The 25,216-nt window shown below is 38.0% G+C and overlaps 4 protein-coding genes across 9 annotated transcripts in view; 2 read left to right on the forward strand and 2 right to left on the reverse strand.

Moving 5' to 3' along the window:
• The window catches only part of LOC108007086 (stress-associated endoplasmic reticulum protein 2), a 155,896-nt gene that overhangs the window by 82,403 nt on the left and 48,277 nt on the right, over nt 1–25,216 (reverse strand). The window lies entirely within an intron of this gene.
• The window catches only part of RpL28 (ribosomal protein L28), a 384,986-nt gene that overhangs the window by 58,317 nt on the left and 301,453 nt on the right, over nt 1–25,216 (reverse strand). The window lies entirely within an intron of this gene.
• Nucleotides 1,238–7,250, forward strand: LOC108007081 (uncharacterized). Its single transcript, XM_036815489.3, has 3 exons — nt 1,238–1,486; nt 4,460–4,877; nt 6,487–7,250. The coding sequence occupies exons 1-3, from the start codon at nt 1,484–1,486 to the stop codon at nt 7,041–7,043; spliced, it is 978 nt and encodes a 325-aa protein (XP_036671384.3). The 5' UTR covers nt 1,238–1,483; the 3' UTR covers nt 7,044–7,250.
• LOC108007080 (cilia- and flagella-associated protein 251) lies at nt 11,825–24,249 on the forward strand. Of its 3 annotated transcripts, none has more exons than XM_036816238.3 (7): nt 11,825–12,276; nt 18,531–18,662; nt 19,273–19,423; nt 19,532–19,983; nt 20,454–20,939; nt 22,360–22,565; nt 23,688–24,249. In XM_036816238.3, the coding sequence occupies exons 1-7, from the start codon at nt 12,132–12,134 to the stop codon at nt 23,904–23,906; spliced, it is 1,791 nt and encodes a 596-aa protein (XP_036672133.3). In that variant the 5' UTR covers nt 11,825–12,131; the 3' UTR covers nt 23,907–24,249. The 3 variants fall into 3 exon arrangements, with proteins under 3 accessions (XP_036672133.3, XP_036672134.3, XP_036672135.3); XM_036816239.3 differs by having other exon boundaries at nt 23,718–24,249; XM_036816240.3 differs by lacking the exon at nt 23,688–24,249 and adding an exon at nt 23,306–23,461.

Below are 25,216 nucleotides of genomic sequence, written 5' to 3' on the forward strand. Positions count from 1 at the left end.
TTAAAGTGTTTCTGGAGCAAGATTCCAAGAGAATGTTCTGACTAACTGTAACTTCCTCACGGAACTGTGACAACTATTAGCCACAAATCAAAACATTTAGTAGCGATATGAAAAGGTTCTCACTTTATAGAACGCTGCGACATTATCATGCAAATTGCTTGATAAAGATCATCTTCGGGGAATGTGAATGGGTTTTGGTGAGGTGCGTAAAAGAAAGAGAGGAACTTGGTTAAGCAGAAAGAGAGAGAGAAACTGCGTAGTGGGGAAATGGGTCAAGACAATCGAATCACGAAAGGCGGCTCAAAGCGACGGATGGCTTGTAAGAGGTAGCCGGCAAAAATGTTTGGCATCGGTTTATCTTACCATGCAGGCGAAACACGAAACGAGAAAGCCACAAAAAACATTTATGTCTCAAGGCCTCACAATGCTCTTTTTGGGGAAATTGTTAAATTATTTTCTATTACCAATTAGTTAATTAGAAAAATTAGTTAAGTGCAGCAGAACGCAACATCTGGACTGATGAGTCCATTTTCTCTCATTATCTAAAAGCATTTATTGGATTAACTATGCTCTGATTTAAAAATAAATGATTAGATTCCATTGACTGTAAAAGGCTTCTTTAAAAATGCAGCTGATAATGTGACAAAATTTAAATGTTTTAAGAAATACATTTATAGATATATGTGTTGAGTACTGGCATTTATAAAACACTTCCATATTTTAGATTAGATTTAAGTGACTATCACGAAGACTCTATAATATTTGCTTACCCCAGCTTATGATTTAAATTATGTGAATATGTATGAGGGCACTGGGCCCAAGTACCACCAATTTTGTGACGTCAGCTGTGCGTATTGTCACGTTCAAAAACCGTTTTCATGCTCTGAGCCATTGCACGACAATTCGTAATAAAGTCAACCGATGCAGGAAGCTAAAAAAAAAATAAGAGAGGGATACAGATACAAGCAGATAGAGATAAAAACATTGACTTTGCAGTTTTTGGTGTCTGCTGCCGTTTAGGGGAAATTGTGAAGTGAAGAAAGTGTTGAAAACGAAATTGTAACTGGGAGAGCGTGTGTCTCTGGGTTTTTGTGAGAGTGCCAACTGGCGGTGTGGCTGGTAGCCAAGCGAAGAAGCGCCGACTTGGCCAAGACTGGTCCGCATCTACAGCGGCCAAAAGTCCGAGCAGAGACGTCGGCCGAGGCAGCGGCGGTGGATCTTACCTGGTGGCCGAGGCCAACTCCGACTGGCAGTCAACGGGCACATCTCAAGCGTTGCAGTCGCTTTCCATGCGAACTCGATTTCCAGCCATCTGCACTCCTTTCCTAACTTCCAACTCAAGTTTCGTGTATTTATTTTTTGGCCAACATCTGCGTGTCTGCCATAGATTCGCGTGAAAGTGGTCCAAATCAATCACAACAAACTCAGGATACAGCGAGTGTACCCATTATCATACACTAATCACAGAATATCAGCCTTAATTATGGTGAGTACGAAATTGGGTAAAGCCAGCGGCCAAGTTCAATTACCAGGCAGAAAACAAGTTAAGAGTCATTTGAGGGATATTTTACTTCATAAATATCATTTGACTTAAAAAGAATCCATAAGATATTGATCTTTAGGCAGGATGTCAGAAAGGCCCCACGTTGGGCGCCAATATTATATTTATTAGGTTAATGTAATGTAAATTGTTTCCCGGTTTACCAAATAGCGTTTTTTCAAAATAAAAAAACTTAAACCAACTACTTCTAGTTACTCGCAAAATAAAATAATTTCCAAATCGAATACTTATAGGTCAAATATCACTTTGACCGGCTAATTGTTTTTCCGGTTCATTGCTTATAAAAATTCTGAGCACGCGTTAGCTGTCCCACTTAGTTTTTCCTCAATCTCTCATGAAAAGAAAAGGAGCCACAACTCACTCACACAAAAGGTTCAAAATATGTTGGCCAAAAAGCTAGTGTGACAAATGCTAACAATTCTTGGCACAAAAATCACTTGTTTGTTTGGTTAGTTCCAAGCCAAACTTTCTTTTGAGGCGTGTTTTCATTCGGGCCAGTTTTCAATTGTTGGTAAGATTCCCGAGCTGTTATTAACTTGGCTGGCAAACTGCAAACTTAATACACATTCACATTTATGCCATCTGGCGGTGTCATGAACTGCGCCATTATATTGACATTAGATAATAGACGAATGGTTAAATTGTCCTAGCCTGAAACACGTGCCACTTAATTGCATCATCGGCAATGCCTTACTAACAACTTTACTAGCTCATACTTTTTATTATGACAAGCCCAACAATAAACCAAGAAAGTCGTGCATCAGATGCATAATTGCCCGAGATAAACCTTTGGATTTTAAAGTTTTATGTGTACGATATGTAATAAAATCTTAAGATACCTGCTTCACCCACGTAAAAGGAAAGTTCAAGCTATTTATTGCTACTCTAATTAATATTATTGACAATAAATATTTTATAGGCAAAATTAGCTGAACTAACAAAATGCTTGTGTACATAATGTTTATCACATTTAGGTTTAATTTAGTTAATTTCGGTGTTTTCATTACCGTTGTTAAATAACCCGCGAGTCAGACAGAAATGATTTCAAATTGTTTGGTAAATTATTCAACGAATGTGGTAAATGAATAATGATAGTGGTTTTACGAGATATACCGGTGAAAAAAATTCCTTAGATATACCCCATTGACCGGATTTAATCTTCCGAATCATCAGCTAGTAACAGTTTTATGATTTTTCGGCACCATTTCTTTTCCACCCGAGGCGAAATCTTGCCCGGCAGCAAGTGCAAATATTTTCGGTTAATATTTACATATATGCCAGATAAAGTCGAATGAAATTTCACCCATAATGTTCGGGAAGATGGCCTGAAAGTGAGCGTGTCTGTGAGTCAGATGTGATAGCGTTCAAGTTTTATTACGAAATATCACAGATGATGTTAATTAAAGGGTTGGAATCGTGTTAAAAACAAATTAATCTGAACTGAAAACTTATGTAAATCAATTAATACTAATAAATCTGTATTTAATAAAGCATTTCTTCGGCTGTTGCGTCACAGGGGAAAGATTTTCGTCTTTGTTTTCACGCATATGAAAAGCCCCCACGAAATTTAAATCATTTTTCTCGCATAGTTTAGTTTGAAATAAGGCCATGCCAAAATAGATTTCCTTTTACAGTTGGAGCCAAAACAAATTGGGCACAAAGGTATTTGGCCTACTAATAAAAAAGCGAATCATTCAAAACAAAGAGGCCCTACAAAGGGCCAAAAATAAACTTTTATCCAATAATGCAAAGCGAACGCAAATTATGTCCAGAATTCTTAGCATCTGCCTTTTTGCCATGCAAATTCTTTTTGGGGCAGTTAATTAAAACATCTTCATCATTTTGACGAATATTCTTTTGGAAAACGGAGCCAACCGTTAGCTCTACATAATTTGTTTACCTCTGGTTGGGTTTATTGTCTTTGGGTTAACATTGTTCCATTCCCATGGGCCTTTGGAGAATCTGCCAATTAGGTATAACAATTATATTTATGTTTTCTGGCAGCTATACAGGTGAATTGAAAATGGAAAGCGCGTGACCCATGACTTTCGGTTTTTTTTGGCTATTCTTGGTAAAGATATTTTAGACGTAGCTTACATTTAAATTTCACTTAGTGGAAGTGAAGGTTTGCTTACTTCGTTTTCAAAAAACTCACTGGGAATGATAAATACCCAATGAGTTGTAGCTTTATTGCGTATCCCATAGGCTTTTAGTTTTTAAAGTTATAATTTGGATTCCAATTTCCCCAAAGATGAATAAGTTTTGCGGTTATAAGATGAAACCCCCGAAACAATTAAATTGAATTACAGATCGTATATAAAATCAAACTATTTTTAGTGAAAATAAAATCCATTTATGGCTAAATTTAAAATAGCTTCGAGTTGGATTATCAACAAAAACAAAGAACTAACCTCTCAGGTTATTAGTCAAATGTCTAAAAAACAAAATAACCTGCTTAAATTTCACTTTGTCTCTATCCGGCTACCACTTTAAGTATATAAATCACTGTTTTATACAATGCGACACACTTTTTTGCAACCTTTTAAATTTACATATAAATTGCCATCAGCGGCCGGCTAAACGAAATATTTGTAATACCAGCGAAAATGTTGCTTATGCAAGAGGCAGGTTCAGTTAAAAAATGGGAAATGCTTTCGCAGCAAGTCAAGCCGAGTCATAAAACATTTTATAGCCCCAGCCGTTGAAGCAGTTCAAAGTGGATTCTAAAGTGCGTTTCATGACACGGCGAGGTGGCAACAGGTTCGTTTCCTAAGTCTTTTGTTTACGCAATTTCCGCACCTTGCTATGATGAAATGGTATTTTTTTTTTGCTTGGACAATGAGAGAGACAAACACACAGCACATACTGATATAATTTCTCTGTTTGTACCACTTTCAGTTTCTCACAAAGAGTTCAAGTGCGAGGCACTCGTTGCTGTGGCTTCTGTTGGCCTTTTGCTGCCTGAGCAGTGCCTTTGGAGCCAAGATAACGAAAAAGGTTGAGAAAACCTCGGAAAAGCCGGAGGCAGAGGCTGCACCAACGCCAATTGAGGAGGAAAACGATGATGATGATGAGGATGACAACGACGACGACGAGGAGGAGGAACAGGAGGCGGTGGATCCGGCGGACAAAGAAGCTGCCTCATCAAGCATCAAGAACCCCAATGCAGTTCAGGCTGCCACGGATCCCACCGATCTCAGTGTCTGGGGCATGGTTCGAACTCTTTGGGGCTGGCTGCGCAGCGATCTGAGTGAAAGCCTATTCGGCGATGACGACAACGACGACGGGAAACCAGCGTCCGGCAGTTCAGCAGTGGGTGAGTCCGCCAAAAACAAAAGATGAAACAAAACAAATATCAAAAAAAACGCAGTTTAAAAGGCTTACACTGAAAACAATAAGGCAATCAATTTGTGCCAAATTCGTTCATTGAAAAAACACAAATTATATTGATAAGCTATTACAGTTTTGGTTAATCAGAATTCTAACAAGGCTTGAAGTCTTTAAGTATTTCAATGTTTTTAAAAAGATAATCAGAGAAAAAAATGTTTTTTAAATAGGAATTTTAAAACAAAGGGCTGGCTAAAAACTTACATTGAAAAAATAAGTTTAAACAAATATTAAAATTGAAGTAAAAGCTAGTATTGAACTAGATCTTAAAAAGTTACTTAGTCCTTACCCAGATTTTCAACAATTGTATCTTTTATATTTTTATTAGTTTTAAAAATTTTTTTTGTTAACATGAGTTACATACGTTTTTACCTAAATAGGTTTACAGGCTTTTCAAATAAGTTTACGAGTAATTTTGATATCTTAAAGAGTTGTACATGTTATATCATTTTTATGTCAGCTTGCCCAGCTTTAAACACAAATCTAGCATGGTGATAATTTTTTAATAACACAAAAGTGGCATAACAGTTGCACATCTAACTGCTCTTATAATTTCTATGATATAATTGAAATGTCAACGTTACATACATGAACCATTATAACCTATAAACGAGATTAAGACCTATTTTCTCTTTGTGTACACCGCATTAGTGTGGTCATTTAAAATCAGCTCAGTGCGTGTCTCATTGAAGCTGATTGCATCTGCCCCTCAAATGATTAGCGGCTTTTCTAATCAAAGCCGATTTCCCAGTGCTCTACTCACTTGGCTCACTTTCGTTTTCAATGAAACCCGAAGCGGCCAAACAAACAGCAAAAAGCCGCTAAGAGGTGTTAACACCCAAGAGCTGAGAAAAAATCAAAGTCAACCCAGAGATGTGATATATGTATGTTTATGCCTGACGACGTTTGTAATTTCACTTTCCGCATCTTTTCTAGAGCCCCTTATTTTATTTATTAAATAAGACAGCAAAACGCGGCTGGCTCATCTCCAAACGATGAGAAAATATTTTTGCTTGGTTTTTTTTCCATCGTTGCTTGCGAATTGTTTTTATTGGACTTTCGCATAGCTGAGCGTTCAGCTCTGTTTATTGATGAAATTATGGCAGTTGAGGGAGATAAACCCAGTGGAATTTCATTTGGGCAGTGGCGCCACTGACACTTTAAGATTTAATAGACATTTTTATGGACCTTAGATGAATGGGTTCAGAAGAATTGGGAGATAATTATAAGATTTTATCTAAAACCTTGCATATTAAGAGAAAACATTTTGTTTAAAATATATAAGCTTACCATCTTTGATTCTTAAACTATGCACAAATGTGATCCTTACATTTTAAAAATGTTTCTTTATATTAAAGAAAAGATATTGTTTCTTTTTATATTGCTATGACTGAAAGGACTTCTTAAAAAACACAGGCAAAATATTTTTTTAACTTTTAATATAAGATAGATAATATCAAAATAGATAGATAGTTTCATATTATATACTGCTATTGTTTTAGAGCTATTTCTTATTTATAATACTATTTCTCTTCCAGAGGGACGTACCTTCGGCAAGATCCGTCGCCTGCAGATGGCCTTGATCCCGATTATCTTCAAGTTTGGAGTTCTCTCGGCCATGGTCGCCTTCCTGGTTGCCATTGGCATGAAGTCACTGTTCCTGCTCAAGGTGCTGGTGGTGATGAATGCCATTGCCATTCTGGGCAAGTTCATTACCCTGAAGACGAGTCTGTTTGGACAGTACGAGAACACGGCGCCGTCGTTCAATTACCCAGGCTGGAATCCCCATGCCAAGGAATCGTGGGGCACCACTGGATTTAGTGGACACGGTGGCGGACATCCCCCGAGCAAGGAGATCCACCTGCACATTCACGGAAATGCCCAGACCCAGGCTCAACTGGCGGGTCAGGGTTACCAATATGAATCGCAGTCGGGCGGTTGGGCCAGTCGATCGGATCCCTATGGAGCCTATGCACCGACGGGTCAGTTCACCGATAGCCAGCCGGTGGGAGCAGTGGCCGGAGAGGTGCCTAATAACACCGATCCCATGTCCCTGCTGCCCACAAAGTACCGGGCGAGACGCCTCATCCGCTGAGCCAGAGCTGCTCCTTCCACCCATGAAGGGAGTTCCATGATGGAAGTCAACGACCACCGCGTTTAATTAGCTAGCACACATTTAGTCAGCGACTTTACGAGGACGCAGCTTTACGTACACCTAAAACTATAGTTACGAGTCTAGTGTTTAATTAAATTATTTGCCCCCAAGTAGACCTAAAATGAATGATAATTTGTAATAAATAGTATAATACATTATACCCATATAAAAGAGATGTGTGCCACCGTTTGTTTGAGCTAGCCGAAACAATTACCCCTTTAGAGACGGAAGATTGTGATTGATGGGTCTGCGAAGAAAGTCCATTGGTTCGGTTCGTTTTCGGCTGAGCTTTCTGGGGGTCTGTGATTAATTGGGACTTTGACGGGTCTGCCACCGCGGAGATTTCGTTGGCAACATCGTGGGGCGTGTGCTGCGCCTAATCATCGACTTTATCGCGAACATTGAAATGGAAGTACAAGTCATGGCTTGACATTGCGGATTTCGTCGATGTTGTTTTGCGGTCTTTTTTCGGTAGCTCGGAGGCTAAAAAAGATATTCCCAAAGCCAAATCCCAGTCATATCCAATTATGCTCAATTATTATGGAGTGCATAAGCCGATTTGTTTATTAGCAACTACAGAAAGGGGCTCAACCTCATCATATTTCCATTTCGCTTCATTTACTTCAAATATTTGCACAAAGTGAAAGATTGCCTGGCTTAAAATGGCAAGAAATGGTTAGGGTTGAGTAATTGCTGGCTTTCATATAACGCCATTTAGTAGATAGAGATATTATATCGGTTAGCTTGAGTTATGATTGATGGATTAGAGCTGCTACTATGTATGGTGTTGGTACAAAAAGGTGTTTAAAGATGGATTTTATACTAATTGGCTGACTAACTGAAAAATTCCGTTAATAAAATTTATTCAATTGCACCATTAAAATAAGACATATAAATAATTCCTTTAAGAAAGTTCTATATTAAAGGTTATGCAATTTACCTAAATTATTATTATCCCATATACAATTTTAATTTGTGTTTTAAAACTTTAAATTAAATTTTATTGGATAATTTAAAATTAAATTAGGTAAGTATTGAATTAAGTCTTTGAATAAAAGATCAAGCTATAAGGTGAAATATTCAAAACCTCTAATGTTGCCAGATGTTCTTACATATTTATATTATCTAAGTTTAAGCTAAGATAATGATTGGTTCATGTCTTTGCTAAAGATAAAGCCCCAAAAGAGTGTCACATAAATTCAGTAGATCCGCAAAGTAGGCACCACATTTTCCCCCCAAACATCCCCAAGTTCGTGCCCTAAGTCTTTTGATTTACCAACATTAAAAAGCACTAAAAAGCTCAACACGCTCAACAAGTGATATGATGAATATTAATATTAGCAAGGACCTGTTAATTAGCCCACATAGAAAGTGAGGCCAGAAACACTTGACAAGCAATTAAGCACTTTTAAACTTCGAGTGCCGCGCATATTAAAGCCGAACAAGATTGGGCCAACGGCGAGGTGATCGATAAATATTTATCTTGGGCAATTAGAGCCGCACAGACAGTCGGGCGAGCATGTAATGACCATCCCCAGATCTCAAGATCTCCCCATTCCCCATGCCTTTGTGGATCTCCAAAGGCGACTGGTCGGCTGGCGTTATGGAATCTTGCTTGCTGACTGATTTATAAGAGGACATAGACAGAGCATAGTGGACGTGGACCTGGCCAAGATGCGGCGGTGCCAGCCATTAGCCAGCCGTCATAAGTGTGGGCCGGTGACGTTGGACTTGAGTGACGAGTCGAGTCGAGACAAGGCGATTCCAATCCATAGTGATGTCTTCTTTGTCGGCAGTCGAAGGCCTTGCCTTAGTCGAGCGTTTCAATTAATTAGTTAGCCGTGCCAAAAACAAAATGGCGCTACTGAAAAGCCACTATTGATAAGGCCAAACCAGCAGTAAGAGCAAAATATAATAGCTAGACGACTACAAAGTAGAAATAAATGAAAATGCACATTGAATTTCTCTGGTCTTTGGCTTTGGCTTTGGCGGCTTTCTAACGCACAGCAGCAGGCCAATTGCGATTATTGAAATACTCCAAAGGTTTTTTCTGTCCATTTCATTTGGTGGCCTAGCCGGCTTGGAAGCGACAAATCATGAGCATCGACAGATGCACCACAGCCAGCATCTTTGTCTCCACCACATATGCTGTATATATAAAATGTGGATAATTGCGTCTAACTGACAGCCAAGACACTGGGCAGCTGGAGGTGCACGAGGAGAAAATAGCACATTAATTCAGCAGGGAATAGCTCAGATATTTGGTAGGTTATAATGGTGAATAATAATACCTACCTACTTCGACATGGAAAATAAAAATTTCATTCGAATTCGGAATAATAATAAATAAAACCTTAAAAGTAGTATTATTGTTAACTCGTTCTATATATTTATCTTCCATTCAATAAAAAATTAAGTTATGATTTATCCAATTAATATGGAGAAAAATATTAAACAAATATACTACCATATGTAAGAGTACAGAAGTCCACATTATGACGTAGGAAATATAGGATGTAGTATTTCGAAATATAGAATTTCAAGCAACGCATGCCAGTTTGGTAATAGCTGAACTTCTTGGATCTCATTAAACGGATTTTCTGAGTTTATAAACAATATTAAAAATATGGAGTTATTGGAAATGGATGTTCCTCGTAATTTTGTATGAAAATGGGAAGTGGGATATCTTACTATTTCTTTCCATGTATGAGTCTAAACCGGGAGTGGGGGCTTGGAGACGTGCTGTCAGCGGATCTGGCCGCTCTCACTCTCCTTCTAACATGATAATTGGACATGGCCTGGGAACGGGTATGGGAATGGGTATCGTATCTACGTCAGCTACCTTATAGCCACATACGTCCAACCAACTACCTTTGGCGACATCTTTGGCAGCCCTATGTCTCCTTAATTGCCTGTCGCCTGTCCCGCTGAAAGTGAAATTGATATACGATATGCGAGAGATACGATTGCCCACATATAAAACCACCGTTCATCACGAATTCTTCGCTAATTCGCTGCTCACAATGGATAATTTCGTAATTCCGGTGGCTAATCAAAAATTCGAGCAGTGTGCGAGTGCGTTGACCAAATGCGATTGGGGATTGACTCGATTCGGTCACACCTCGTTCCAAAAACTTCAATCCGACAATATCAATAAGTTGTGCTAACTTTCTTTTTGTACGTGCCCATGGTTTTTCAGATGGCGCCCTGCGATATTTACTCTTTATAAGATCAGTCTGTGACGCAGACCCAGCCCTTATACATAAATAGCATTAGTTTGCGAATTGTCAAAATCAATTATGGGCTCGACTTGGGTAAACAGCTAGAAAACTTTCATTTTTCATTTGCTCGACAGGTGAAAGAAACGTGCCTTTTCACAGCCAGAATTTATCAATGATGCAACTGTCTCTTGGTTTGCCCAAATTTGGTTAACAAATCGTTGATGCAATACTTGAAAGGTGCTAATGAATTTGGTTAGGAAAAAGTTAAAAGTGGTGAAGGGGGTATGTTAAAAACCTAGTTTATTTTTTCTCTTTTTATGCTAACTCATGTGGGTTGAAATTTCTTCACTGTTGGGAGGAAAATTTCCATGGAACAGGCACCTTTTTGACCCAGTACAGGATTTGCATCTGCCATACAAGCATTTCGCCAAAGGATTAGCATCTCACGAATGACTTTCCAATGATATCTAGGAGTTCATGTGGCAGAAGTGGCAGTGAAAAGAGGAGTTCAACTTGTGGGTTATTCATGGCATTCATTGATGATTGATGAAGATTATTCAGTCGTCTTTTACTCAAAATTTGGCTATTGATTTAATAGAGCTCGGATAGAGGATTGTATGTGTTCTTTTTTTGTTAGTTAAGATCTTTCTTAATAGTGAATTTAATAAGTACTATTAAAAGCACTTTGCATGTTACATATAATTAATGTAATATATATTAAATTATATTAAGTTTAATTCTGTCAACTACACCATTTTAAATTTTTCCATTTTCTTAAAAATGGTATATATACTATAACAAACTAAATATTTTTTTTAATTTTTTTTAATGTATATTCATTACTTTGATTCATTATTTAAAACGGTAATTGTATTTAAGTTGCTTTTTGGACCACTGGCCTCTAATCAATTAAATTCATTTTCTGTTAGTTACTAAACAATCGTTTTATTTTCTATTCTTCTAAGAAAAGGCTTAATATTGCTATTCAATTTATAGGATTTTATTAGCTTAGCTTACAATAAACACCCATCAAACAATACCTTAATGAAATGTGACTCTTTTGTTTAAAGTGAACTGAAACCAAAGCTTTTGTTTTTTGGCTCAACAGGCCGGCAGCATACCTGTAGAATAGCTCCCTGCGTGCGTCAAAGTCAAAGTTCGTTGGTTCACATATGACCCCGTGTAACGAATCCCCCAGAGAATTCCCCCCTTACCCATTTGGCAGACTCTGGTGACGCTCGAAATGCGCATAGCGGACAGCTTAATTGATCCGTTTGTTCAGTGCATGCCGCAAATTTGCTAAAATCCAACAAGTCAATAGCCAGATAGCCAGGTAGGTAAGGTAACCAGGTAACCAAGCGGTGGGCTCTCTTTTGGCCACCTCGGCTGCCAACTTTCCAAAGAGCCACGCCATGAGCGCTTTCACATCGCACTCTCTTAAGTCGCGCTTTGGTATAAAACTTCTTACGTATGCGCGTCATGGCTTAATCTTACCTTGAACTTGGTCGTGAGCAGATCGTTGAAGAGCCAGTGCATCCACCAGATACTATTATATCCATATCCATAACCATATTCGTGTTCGGCTTTTCGATTCGGGTTTTTTGGAAAATAGACTTTAAAAATGGAACAAAGCGCCGTTGTTCTTCTGCGTGCCGATAAGTGTATATGAATCAAGAGTGTTTGTGTCCGAGTGTTTGTTGACTTTGGTTTCTTGAGACATCTGATTTCTTCTAACGGTGCTAGTGTGATATATTATATATCCGTATCGAAGATAACGAGAGAGAAGGAGGCCTATACCATCTGCAAAATGGACTGGCAGCCAACCATTATAGCAGGCCTGATCTGTCTGCTCCTGCCAACGCAGATTTCCTTGGCCAAGGCCTGGAGTTTGCCATCCCGCCATTCAAATCAACTGGCTTTAAATACAGCACCTGTTGGCCGACGATTAAATGGTAAGACAGCTCCAGCTCTTCAATCAAATGAGTTGACTTTAAGACTCTCTCGCAGCTCCCGAAAATTTCTCTGTATTTTTTTTTCGTTTGTAATATAACGAGCAATGACCAAGCAGACAAAGAAACAAAACATAAACAAAGGCCTTAAGTAAAATACTTTTATTGCAGTGAAATTTTGGTTCATTAAGCTACCTGTGAGAGTGGCGATTTCTGTGTTCGGCAATTATATAATCGGCCAGCCGCCAAACGAAAGTCGCCACTGTCACTGCCTCCGTCAAAGAATCGGAAAAGATTTATGAGCCTCTCGAGTGGCCACAGATCCGTCAGAGCCGTTGGAGCTGCCACATTAATCTTGGCCAGACAACTCTTGACTACATGAAGAAAAAATCATAAATATTTCAGTTTCATCTAATCATTTTCAAAGTTTCAACTACATAAGAATAAACCAAGTTCATAGAGATTGAAAAAACTATTTAAAGTTAGACCTTACTGTATATCAAGTGGAAACATACCTATTATATAGTACCTATATTATAATTTAGTTATTGTTGAAAATTAAAACATTTGAGAATGTATCATAGAATTTATATTAATTTTTTTTTTAATATAAAAGGAACATTTAAATTGACGTTGTACCCTTTACTTGCCTTTATAATGCCTTTAGTAAACAACTTTCATCAAAGTATCTACAAACTATTATTTTATAATGATGTTGAATCGATAATGTTAAACAATGCAATTATATATTAAATATGTTTTGTGCTTTGTTAAACATTGTAATTATATTTAGAGTACTAAAAGATGATGGTGATTATAAAATGTTAGAAATATTATTAGGGCTTTGTTTAAAAAAAGGGAAAAAGCTATCAAGATCATTTATTTAAAAGTCATATTTGAATAACTATTTTGAGATCTTACAAAAACAATCTCAACATTTTAAAGAACCTCATTAGAGTTTTCTTTATGTGCAGCCACTTGGTGACTTCCATGGGCAATGCAGCATAACAAAGTAGTTCGCAAGCGAGTACTCGTATGTTCTTACCATTTTGGATCTGTTAAGTTATGGAGCGTACGACACTTTTTACTTGGCCGCTGCTGTTTTGCTTTTTCATCCGCCGGCGTTTTTGTTTAAAAAGTAAAAAAGTTAAAGAGCTTCGAGTGCATGGCGAACAATTAGCAAAGCAGCCAAGGCAACAAGTGCAAGAAGGCATTACCGAAAGAAATACACCTCGTTGTCGTTTAGGGCACTTGGCGTCTCGATCTGCTTCTGAGCATGTAATATGGGTCATAACCAACTAAACCAGAACTGAAAGAAGGGCGGCTGGTTGGGTGTTACGATAGACATAGGCCGCGCTGAATGTCGAGTCATTAAAGAACTGCCAGCGAAACGTGAATTAACGTTTTGCTCGCTGATTAAACGAATATCAAATACACTTGAATTGAGATAAGTAAATTTAATTAGGAAAGTCACGTGGGGGAAATTAGGGATAGGGTGGGGGAATGTTATTATCTAGCTAGTTGATCTTGATAATGTTTACTTTGGAAATTATTACTGTCGTATATTATGTTGCACACTCATTTAAAATGTATAATCAAGCTGACTATGATTTTTTAGATACCATTTTACTGTATAAAGCACCTAATTTTATCTTAACAGCAAGAAAAATAGTAAATACTTTTAGGAAAGAAGTACTTTCCCTTTAAAAACCTTTAAAATGAATGAGTTTTTACTAAGTAGAAATTTGTATATGATGAATATACTTAGTATTCTATATAAAGATTGATTCGTTGGTAATCAATTTAGCTAAATAACAGAAATGAATACTTATATTGTTTTCTTTTAATTTCTAACAACTGGAGACAAGATACTATATATGCATCCCAAAGATCTTCACGAAATATCCACACCAAGCCCCTAAATTATTCATTAGGCCCATCTCCCGAAGAGCAACACCTGTAAAAGTAACAATAACAACGGCAAGGCAAACAATAAGAATGGATAAACAGTCGTCCAAAAACAAGTTGATGTCTTAGTGGCGATACTGTCGGATTCAGTTGGTGTTGAGCCAACCCAAAGGGAACCATGAATATATATGGAGGAGCAGGGGAAAATACCAGGGTCTCCATTTCGGGGAGCTTGTACAAATTGTGCCGACACCAAAAAGCCAAGCGAGGCGCAAAAACAACAGACAAACTTGAAAAACTCTCGTAATTGGGTTATAACCGTCATATTTGTATGTGAGAGTGTCCAAGACGAGTCACCTACTATTTAAATAAGCCCGGTCCGAACGGGTCTGACTGACCAAGCTGAGCAAACTGACCAAACAATGCCACTGGAAACCATGGCTAAATTAAAATCGCTCCTAAACGGAGCAACATTGGTGACATTTTTGTTCGAAGCGAAGAAAAATGAAAAGTGCTGCTGCTTCACTGGAATGAAATCTAATTTCATTTTTTAATTGCCGCTTTTGTGGCATCGTGTTGCCATCGGCATTGGCATTGGCATCTTGCCCAGTTTGGCAGCGAAATGCGCGGCTGAAAAGATGGTCAAAACTGGAGCGGCATGAAGCTGTAACTACGTCTCCATCTGTCAGGTTTGAGTCGCCACTGGGTTTCTGCGTAGGCATTGAGATTTGGATTACAATTTCAGTTGCAATGCCACACAGGGAAAAATGTGGAAATATTTCCTTGATTGGTCACCGAATACTTCTCACTTAATAAAACAAAACCTGATCCTGAAGTGTATCTGCTCGCTGAATGGAAAGGCCTAAAGTATCTTCATATTTCTAGGAGAAACTAATATTTCTAGGTGAAACTAAAAAGCCATTTTAAGACATTTAATATTAAAATTGTAAGTAAATCATAGAGTCTTTCATTAGAACTTTAAATCTATATATAATGAAATATTTGACATCAAGAGATGAGATTCTCCTATCTTGTATCATCAATTGAAGGCAAGGCTTGCCTTAAGCTATAGAAAGTTTTTAAAATATATATTTATATCTGGGGAAAATTTAAAAAAATGATTGAATCTTGTTGATAGGGATATCTATCTATGCTATCTTTTTTCCCGGTGCACCCATCGATTTGCCTAGTCAAAGTAGAGCTCTAATCAATAAACAACATGTGTGGGGTTGTTATTCAAGTTGTAGTTGGCGGCCATGTCTTGTTTGGATCTTGAGTTTGTGTTTAACTCTGCGGCTGACTTTGTCGACAGCGGTGTCTTCAATTCAAATTCTTCGCCAGATCGAAACCAGTGAAAGTTTATTAAAGTTTCAAGCTCGACGGAGCTCACATGTCTATATGTCTGCTGGGTCGCACGCTAACGGTTAAGAGTGCCATATTGTTCCGTCCGATTTCTATAATGGCCGTAAAATTCTTTTGTAATGAAGTCTGAGATGTTTTAAATGCTGAAACCACTAGATCATTGTATTTAATTTAGCTAGCCTAAAAGATTTTTATGGCATTTTAATGGAGAGTGTTTGGCTGTAGTTCAAACAGAAAGAACAATTTTATGACTTCAATTTTTTTTTAAAGCCTAGTTTGGAAAATAATTAAATATTTTTTTAAAAGGTATTTACGAACAGTTTTGTTAGGTTTATTAGCTGGAAAGGGAGCTAGTACTCTCTTAGAACTTATTTATATTATTTAAATTAAAAATGCTTACAAAAATGGTTACAAAATAAATATTATTTAATTATTTAGAGCTTATTTCCAAAGCAAGCTCATTTAAAAATTATTCACTAAACCTTCACTTTCAAATACATTTATTTTTTATAACTAATCCAAAGGAAAACCTATGAATAGGCCCTAAGCATTACACTTTTATACTTTTATATCATAAAAATGAAGCATGGTTTCCAAAAAATACTAAAAGAAATTGGTTTTCATTTAAATATAACCCCGAATCATTCAATTCACTTTCAAATGCCGCACACGATGCACCGCAGCCACATTTCATGTTTACAACTTTATCTGGCCAAACAAAATTACTCAGAATTCCGAGTGATTATGGTAATATTTTACGAGCTACTGTTATGGCCTCTCCTCAGGCGAAATAAATTAGCCAAATGGCCGGAAAGTTAGCAAGTTGGCTGGTTGGCTAGTTGGCCCACATGGCCAGTAGTCCAGCAGCAGTTTACAGTTGCCAGCTGGAGCCGGGGCTCAATACTTATAAGTATGTCCCAGGTATATGTAAATTCGTCACCCATCATCAAACCAAGGCCTAGTATTTGCCATTACCCATAACTATAAGTAAGCCACGCATAAACCTCAACTGCAGTGAAAGTTCATTTGATATTGAACATTAGCTGGGCCAGGGACTATTGGCATTGCCATTGGAATTACCATACGCCCTGCGCCAACGAAACTGTGAAGAAAAGTGAAAAGACCAGCGAAATCATCGGTCCAAATGGCAAATGGCAAAAGGCAACTGCCTTGGCCAGAATGGCTACTAAGCAGCTCCCAAGCTGCTGAAAATAATGTGCCACATTTGCCCGCCAAAAGAAGACAGCCGCCAAATATCGAAGATGCTCGCCGGGGAGTACACTTAGAAAAATAAAAACATAAAAAATAAATTAAATAAAGTTCAGGTTTTCAAAGTTGACTTTGGATTATTTTTTTTTTAATGATTTAGACTTTTATAAAAAAGACACTTGGCAACTTTACGCACCCAAAGTTTTTAATCCGTTTTTATTAATTTTTAAAATTACAAAAAAAATATAATAAAACTTAACTGTTCCTAAAAATTGTAGTACAAATTGATGTTTAATATTAAAACAAGTGAATTTATAAAATCGTTTAAATTAGTTTATAATTCTTAAAATACAAAACCATGAAATATTTATTAAATAATTTTTTTTTCGTTGACATACATTTCGAGAGCATATCTCAAATAATTTTTGCTTTAATATAAAATGACCTTCGGTGAAATTTTCTGCAAGTGCATCACGATATGGCTTTCTTTGAAAATCCCCAGTGGTCGATTTCCCTGCCTCCTTGGCACTCCCTGCTCCCTAGCTCAGTGCATTCTGGCACAGGTTTTCCTAGTTGTTTTTCGGTTGTTTTTAGGTTGTTTTGCGGCGTGGGTCGAATTTAGCAGGATGTTATCTGTGGGATGTCACCACGAGTTTCAGGTAAACAATTTCTCACAGGCTGGTACCTTTTGGCATCTCCTGCTGGCTTTCACCCGGCGGCATTGAATTTGGAAATATTAGCAAAGCCTTGGGTCAAAGTACGCGATGTCCGTGTGTCGGTGTCATTGAAAGTGAAATGAGCCAAATAAATTGTGACAAAGAGACAACAAACGACATGAGAAATCCCACACGAACAGACATTAAATTTTCACTTATCACGACTCTGTTTATGTTGCAACATGGCAATTAAATCAACAAAAGGCCTAAGCAAATACTAATGAATTTAAGTAGTGGTGTAAGTAATTGCTCAATTTGTACGAAAATATGGAAATTGCGTGTCATTAGTGTGGGAAAAAGAAATAAGGCCTGGGAACTAACAACTATTTTAGCGCCAGACTTTGTATAAGAAAGTATATCGAACACTTTAATTTGTTACAATATCATATCATACCTTTTTGTTTTAGTATTTTAATCATAAATCATACCAACTCTTCGAATAACTTTCGGTTTCGTATTTCAAGTAAAAGCATTTAAGATTTCATTAGCGTCTATGTCAGCGAGACAAATTAATGTGTTCCCAATTAAATGGGCTCGAATTAAATTGCGATTAAGATGGACGGGCAGCAATAATTTTAATTGACGGCAATCGCTGAGCATTTTCACTCGATCGCTGATTGATGGCAATCTATGATGTTAACTAAAACATGGCTCGCGCCGTGAACAAGCCGGGTTATCGGGTATCCAGAGGGGGGCCAAAATGCATTTGCACGCACCACACATCGGTGGTGCAGCGTGGTTAGCACCACCGGGCCAGAAAAACCACACAAGGTGTTGAAATGATTGCCCAGTGGTACTGGTCACATATGCTTTCACTCAAATATTTGCAGTGGCTGGAAATCGCCACATCCATAGACCATAGCCGAGTTAAAGCCATGACCATGTTGGACATTTTAGCCAAATTAGACCACAAATCCCCACTGAGCTTGCCCGGAAAGTCAGACAGAAAGTCAGTGGGGCTGTCAATCGCAAGTTTGCCCAATTGGTTGGCAGTTTTCCATTAAATATTTGTCCAGTTTTGCTTCATATTTACGCTGATCTCCATGCTCTGTGTCTCCGCAGAGGTATCGCCATATCTGGACCTGGCCTTGTGCCCCATTCGAGCGGAGCCCTGGACCTGTGCTCGTCAGCAATCTGGACGGATACTGGACGCCTGGGATGGAGAACTACATCTCCAGTGGCAGAAGCTAAAAGGTGAGCTAAATAAAAAAAATTTTAAAAATATTCAAACTAAATATAACCATTGACATTAAAGTTCAAGCAGAATATTAAATATATTTTTGACTAAAGTAGGTACTTTGAATTTAAATTATATTATTTATTGTGCACCTAGAAATTAAGCCAGAATATATTTGAATTTGTTCTTAATGTGTTACAAATATTCTCATCAAATAATTCAATTGTTAAGGCATACAGTTAAAGGATTAAAATATAAATATATTTATGTCTTCAAGTATTTAGTTTACTTTCAATTGTTACTATCTGCAAGTGGGAAATATTTTTATTGACAAAGTTTTTCCCACGTATGTGGGCATACAAAAAACTATGCAAAGAAAAGCTGGCATTTTCACCGACCCCCGAAGCTAAACTTCAAGTTCAAACGGCTATTCGTGGGTGAGAATCAAGACAAAAGACCAGCCATGCGATAATCAATGACTTTAGGGGAGTTGGTAGGAAATTGCACACGCAACACCTAAAAAACTGCCAAAGTGCTAGGCATTTACATGAAAAACCAATTAAAATCGAAAGCATTTTCTTTTTTCTTAAATGTATTTCCACTTATTTTTCTATTTTTTTTGGACAGTCGAGGCCGATCGTCAGATGAACGCTACGATTGAGAGACGCGGCTACAGCACTTCGGAGTTGCCCGTGAAAGAGAAGCCATCGACGATACTAAAGAAAATTGAAATTGGCACGAATTATATGAAGAAATACCTGGCCGAGTCCATGGATGGGTGAGTGTGTGGCCAAACGAGTTGAATGCACATTTTCGCCAGAGTTTTCATTCCTTCCTGTTTTTTCTATTTTTACTGTTTTCAACTGTTTTTCACCATCACCTGCAGCTTCCTGGGACGCGAATACGAGTATTTGCAGACGCCGAAAGCTGCAGATGATAATGATAGTGAAACCGATCAGAGTGGAAATAGTGTCGAAGACGACGACGAGGCGGATGCGGCGGATGATGCCAGTAATGCCGCTGAGGAGGAGGAGAACGCGGATGACGAGGATGCAGAGGCCAACAAGGAGGAGGAGGACGAGGACGAGGACGACGACCAGGACCAGGAGGATGAGGATGAGGAGGATGACGACTCGGACAGCACTGGGGAGCAGGAACAGGATAAGGAGCCCGAGGCTGACGGAGACGCCGAAGACGAGGATGTGGATGAGGCGGTCTCGGCACCTGAGAGTGAAAATGAAAAGGAAAACGCACCCAGTGTCTTCAGTGGTACGCCCGCAGCGCAACCTCAAAGTGATGGCAAAAGCCCCGTCCTCACCGAGGACAACACTTCAACAGGTATTTATTTGTTTTCTCTAAAAAAAACTATTATCCATATCTATAAATCCATAAAAATAGTATCTATTAACATTAAGAATAAATTTTATAATTATTATTTATTTAAAAAAAGTAAAGAATACTACTATAGTGTATCTTTTTGTATCTTGAGTATCTTACCTTCAGTCTCATCATTTTCATCCTTATCTCTTAGGTTTAAGGGCTTTTAAATAAATATTAGTAATCACATTTAAGTTACTAGAAGATTTCTATAATGGTAACGAAATGTTTTCATAACATCGTAATTCGATTTAAGCATTATCCAATTTGGTTTTGTAAGAAAAATCAGGGATCGCTGAGTATCGTATCTTAAAAATTACGATTTGCTATAAAATGTTTTGATTTGTGTGGAGTTGTTCCTTAAAATTATATATAATTTATATTCCTTTTTTAATACACCTATAAAATATATTTAATTTCCCTTTACTCAGGTGTGGAATTCATCGAGCTGGAGGACGCTGAGGAAAATGCGGCGGGTGCACTGAAAAAACCCGGGGGTGGTAAGCGAAAGAAGAACAAGAAGGGCGGCAAGCGCAAGAAGAACAAGAAGAAGGGTCATGGTCAGGAGACGCAGCCCGCCACCCTGGTGGTCGTCCAGGCGGCACCAGAGCACCATGAGTTCGACTCGGGACACGAAAGTGGATCCTCGGTGGTAAGCCATGACCACGATGACAACGAGGAGTCAGTGGGAAAGCCCATGAAGAAGCGGAAGCACAAGCGCCGCATGAAGGGCAAGCGGAAGCAGAAGCGCAAGGGTCAACACGGGTCAACGTCGGTGGTGGAGCACGAGCCGAGCGACCTGAGTCTGGGACTGGGACTCCTCGACGAACTGGCGGATGCGGATGATGTCTTCTCGGGCGTCGGCGGGGGAAAACGCAAGCACAGGAACCCACTTAATTATGGTAGAAGTAACGGAGGTGTGTGTTGTTTGCTGCGTGTGGTTTTACATGACTTTTGCGCACCTTTTTTCCAAGCACAACTTAGTGCCTTCTATTTCTAAGTTTTCAGTTTTTTAGGGTAACTTAAATACAGATCTTTTTCGGTGAACCCAACTTTGCCGAAATAATGTTTTAAGTGTCTAAAGGCATCATAAAAATATCACAATGATTATGATTTTTAATAGAATTTTCCTAATTTACCGAAAAATTTCTGAATTTTAAGGCTTGGTTTATTTACAAAGTTATAAAAATTAATGGTGGTGGTGTCAATATTGTTAAGAAATGTGATATTATTATTTAAGTTACTTTTATGTCTAAGTTTCCAGTTTTTTTGGGTTATCAAAACACAGATCTCTTTCGGTGATCCCAACTTGTCCGAAAATATGTTTGAAATGCTTTGAGGCATCATGAAAATATCAATATAATTATGATTTGTAACAGTATTTTCCCAGGAAGCTAAAACTAGATGAAGAACTTAATTGCGTGTCGATTAATTATGTGTCCTTAACTATTTCAAATTATCTTTTTAAAATTTTTGCGACCTTCTTTTCTCCTATTTTTTATATTATCCATTCCCGTTCTTTTGTGATCCTACACTTTTATCAAGCCCAAAAATGCCATATTTTTTGATCAAGGCGCCATGTGTTCTTGCTCTTCATGAACATGAGTCATATTTTTCCTAATCTGGTAACACCAACCTCGACTTTCTCTTTGACCCCCATTCTGAAAACAACCCCTCACCACTTTCTTCACAACTCCTACCATCTCTTTCACCGATCTCTTCCCTGCTCATCATTTCCCCTTAAGATAAGACAGCATTTTTTCGGTCTGGCAACACTTGATTTTTATAAATTGCCAGTGGCAACGCTTGATTCTTTTAATTTCTGAGAAATTTTAAAATATGGTTTGTGTCCATACTAAATTTTATAAATTGATCAATTTTTATGAAAACACAGTGGCGCCATCTGTGCGGCACAGGTAGGAAGGTTACTTTACACAGTTAGCTGTGTAGATGTCGCTGCTTGACTACCTCAGTAAAGCGCCAGATTTAAAGATGACTTAAAGCTTTCTATTATACCTTATAAAAAATTATTAGGAGTTTTGTAACGTTTTGTAAAATATTCCAGGTTAAGTATGGTTTAATTTATACGTCTGTTGTTTAACTTATAAGTTTATTGCCTGCTTTTTGCTTGCTTTTGAATGCCGTTTCGTTATCGTTACCGCACCTAACGCGCACTGCAGTTCATACTAACAAACACCACCCTCCCAAGCGAAGAATTACATATTATTTGAGTTTTTTGTTCCATTTAGCCAAGTAAGTTCGAACAAATGAGAACAAAACCATACTAATACCACCAAATTCCCCCTTAATCATCTATTACTAAAAAAAAACATATAGTGACCCGTGGCAAGAAGAAGAAGAAGAAGAAGGCCATCGCCAAGTTCATAATGATTGGCAGCTTCTTGAAAGCCAAAATCGAACTGCTGCTGAAGATTCTGGGCGCCCATCTGCAGGTCAAGTTCTTTGCCATAGCCCTAATCGGTCTGCTGATCAATATAGCCCGATTCTGGATCGATGTAAAACGGGGCAGTCCGCCCTCTAAGGTGAGTTGAGATCGGGTCCCAGATCCTGTGAGTTTGTTCCCGGGCATTTAACCCGTTTTTAACGTACCGACACACACGAACATCTGTTCAGGTTGATAGACCAAGGTTCTCCCGACTCTAATGGATTTTCTGCACTCTTTCAGTTCTGATAAGAATGCCTTACACTAGTCATAAGTGAACAACAATTTTTATTGGCCAAGGTTTGTTATTGACGCTTTTTGTTGACCAACTAAAAAGCGCAGCTCTCACTTTTATATGTACACAGAAAAATATTCCTTTGTATATCTTAAAATTTAGTTCATTTTTTTTATAGGATCTGTTTTATTTTTATCTATTTATTACCAACCAAAGATAAATTTTTAAAGCATTGAAGTAATATCAATTACATATTTATATTTTTGTATATATTATAAAAACTAAGATTTCTTTCTATCATCTATTAATTTTGCTGCCTAAATTCAACTCAATCCTATGAAGATCATCTATTTTTCTGTGTACCTCTGCTAATCTCTATCCACCCGCCCCTGCCTCTCGACTCTCTATCTCTTCCACACAAGATGTATATAAAGATTGTAAAATGCGTTGATACCTTCCAAAACACCCGAGCGCTCTAACTTCTCTAACTGTTTTTGGGGACCAGCTCCAGAACATCTTCAAGCTTGAAAACACCAGAGTTCCAAACCACCTAACGCCTCCAAAATGTGCCGTATGCTAACAAATTCAGACCTTTTTGGTTTCAGATATGGTAAAATTTTGGACAGCTCACAAACGTTTTCGGAACGTACAACATCTAATAATAATGAAAAAAGAAAAACAAAACAAAAACCCAACCAATGTGTTCACTAATAACAGTATATACATATACGCTTTAAGACCCAAAATCTTAAACAGATCTTAGAGTTCGTTTCCAAAGTCTTTTCCTTCACACTGTGTAAGTACGAGTTTTGGGCGGATAAACCGATAAACCGAAGGGTCCTGCCAGAAAGACAGACAGACACACAAAACTCAGATACACCCAGATACAGTTACAAAAAACAGAACCACTCACACTCTTGGGCCTCTTTGGTACTTCCTCTGGTGTTTCTCACTTCACGGCACACGTTTTGCATATTTTCTAACTAGGTTGTATACGTTGAACATGCCCACCATCAGCACCATTACGAGGACCATGGGGAAGATTGGAGCGAGCCGGGAAGCTATTGGAAGCGGTCCCTGCAGACGGATCCCTCGGTCGAGGACGTGGACTCCTCCACGGACAGCTACCAGGTCCGCCAGCCCCAGCAGCAGCAATCGCAGTTCCAGGATCCCCACTATCTCGCCTATCGCAACCAGTGGCAGTAACCCGAACTGACCTCCAATGGAGACATTATTTATTGTATTTATTTGATTTACCTTCGTACTACGATGCTGATTATTAAATAATCCCTAAGGTCCTAGAGCAAAATTAATTTTAGCACAATGAAATGAAATGCCAGTAAACCAATTTTAGTTGTAACCCTTAGCCCCGTTAGTAAAATGCCTTAAATATAAAAAACTAAATTTTAAAATTTACCTTTAATGAGAAATCGAAGAACTGTTTTGGATACATTCGCCGCGAAGAAACAAACTAGGCTTAAGTTATTTATGCAAATTATTTATTGTATTCGTATGTTATATGATGCCTTATTAAAGAAAACAAATTTGATATACGCATTTTTATTGGAGAATGACGGGGATATCTGTATTTATGCTAAAATATGCGTATTTCTTAGGGTTTTTAGCCATAACTTGGCTTAAATGCTGCATAAAAACGATTATCCTAGTGATTTAAACATCTGATAAGATAACCAAATGATCTCCATCAACTTTTGGGTGATATAAAAGAAATCGAAATTTAGTCAATTTTTTGATTTTTTAAAAGGGGTAACATCACTTTTTTTGCAAAAAATTTGTGAAAAAAAACATTTTTAGCTTGGTATGGAAATTAAATTACGAGTTCAACGAGGTATCACACTTTATATCGAGACCAGAACTTGCATTTTTGTGATCAAAATAATCGCCACTTTTGGGTGAAAAACATGGAATGGAATTTTTAAATACGATTTTTGGGTATTAATAGAACATGCACAAATTGTTGAAGATATGTTATTGAATTCATGAATAAATGTGTTGTTTAAAATAGTTCTAAAAATATAATAGTTTCAACCTTTATAACCCTGCAATATGAAATGTATAAATTTTCGTCCACAATTATTCTGAAAAATTTCCACTCAGAATTGGCCCGTCATTTCCTGTTTACCCTCTAAGGTAAGATCAACCATATTGGGTTCCCCCAATCAGAATGCGGTCAGTTCTCGCTGAAATTCCAAAAGAAGTTTCACCTGCTGGCCCGTGCATTTGATTCTAAATTCCGTGGCCCAATTCTGGGAGCTACTGCTCCGTAATACCAAATAGGGGGCGACGTACGCCCAAAATAGTCGCGTCTCGGGGGCCCATTAGTTTTTTTTGGGGTGTCGCCGAGGGCCCAAGCAATTTGCGCATGCGCAGTTCGCGATCGGAATACCAAATGATATTCGCAAAATGTTTGTAATAAGCCATTAAATTTGTGTTTGACAAACGTCTGACAAGTCGAGCGCCGAATTTATGGCTAATAAATCTGACTGTACGTCTGG

Source organism: Drosophila suzukii, chromosome 3 (assembly GCF_043229965.1).
Source record: "Drosophila suzukii chromosome 3, CBGP_Dsuzu_IsoJpt1.0, whole genome shotgun sequence".
In the NCBI taxonomy this organism is placed as follows: Eukaryota; Metazoa; Arthropoda; class Insecta; order Diptera; family Drosophilidae; genus Drosophila; species Drosophila suzukii.

Bases quoted from the DNA above. Each gene is read 5' to 3' on its own strand.
- LOC108007080 (XM_036816238.3), top strand. From the start codon at position 12,132: ATGGACTGGCAGCCAACCATTATAGCAGGCCTGATCTGTCTGCTCCTG. The intron at 20,940-22,359 runs GTGTGTGTTGTT...AAAAACATATAG, and splicing joins TTATGGTAGAAGTAACGGAG to TGACCCGTGGCAAGAAGAAG. The intron at 22,566-23,687 runs GTGAGTTGAGAT...TTTTCTAACTAG, and splicing joins GGGGCAGTCCGCCCTCTAAG to GTTGTATACGTTGAACATGC.
- LOC108007081 (XM_036815489.3), top strand. The intron at 4,878-6,486 runs GTGAGTCCGCCA...TTTCTCTTCCAG, and splicing joins GTCCGGCAGTTCAGCAGTGG to AGGGACGTACCTTCGGCAAG.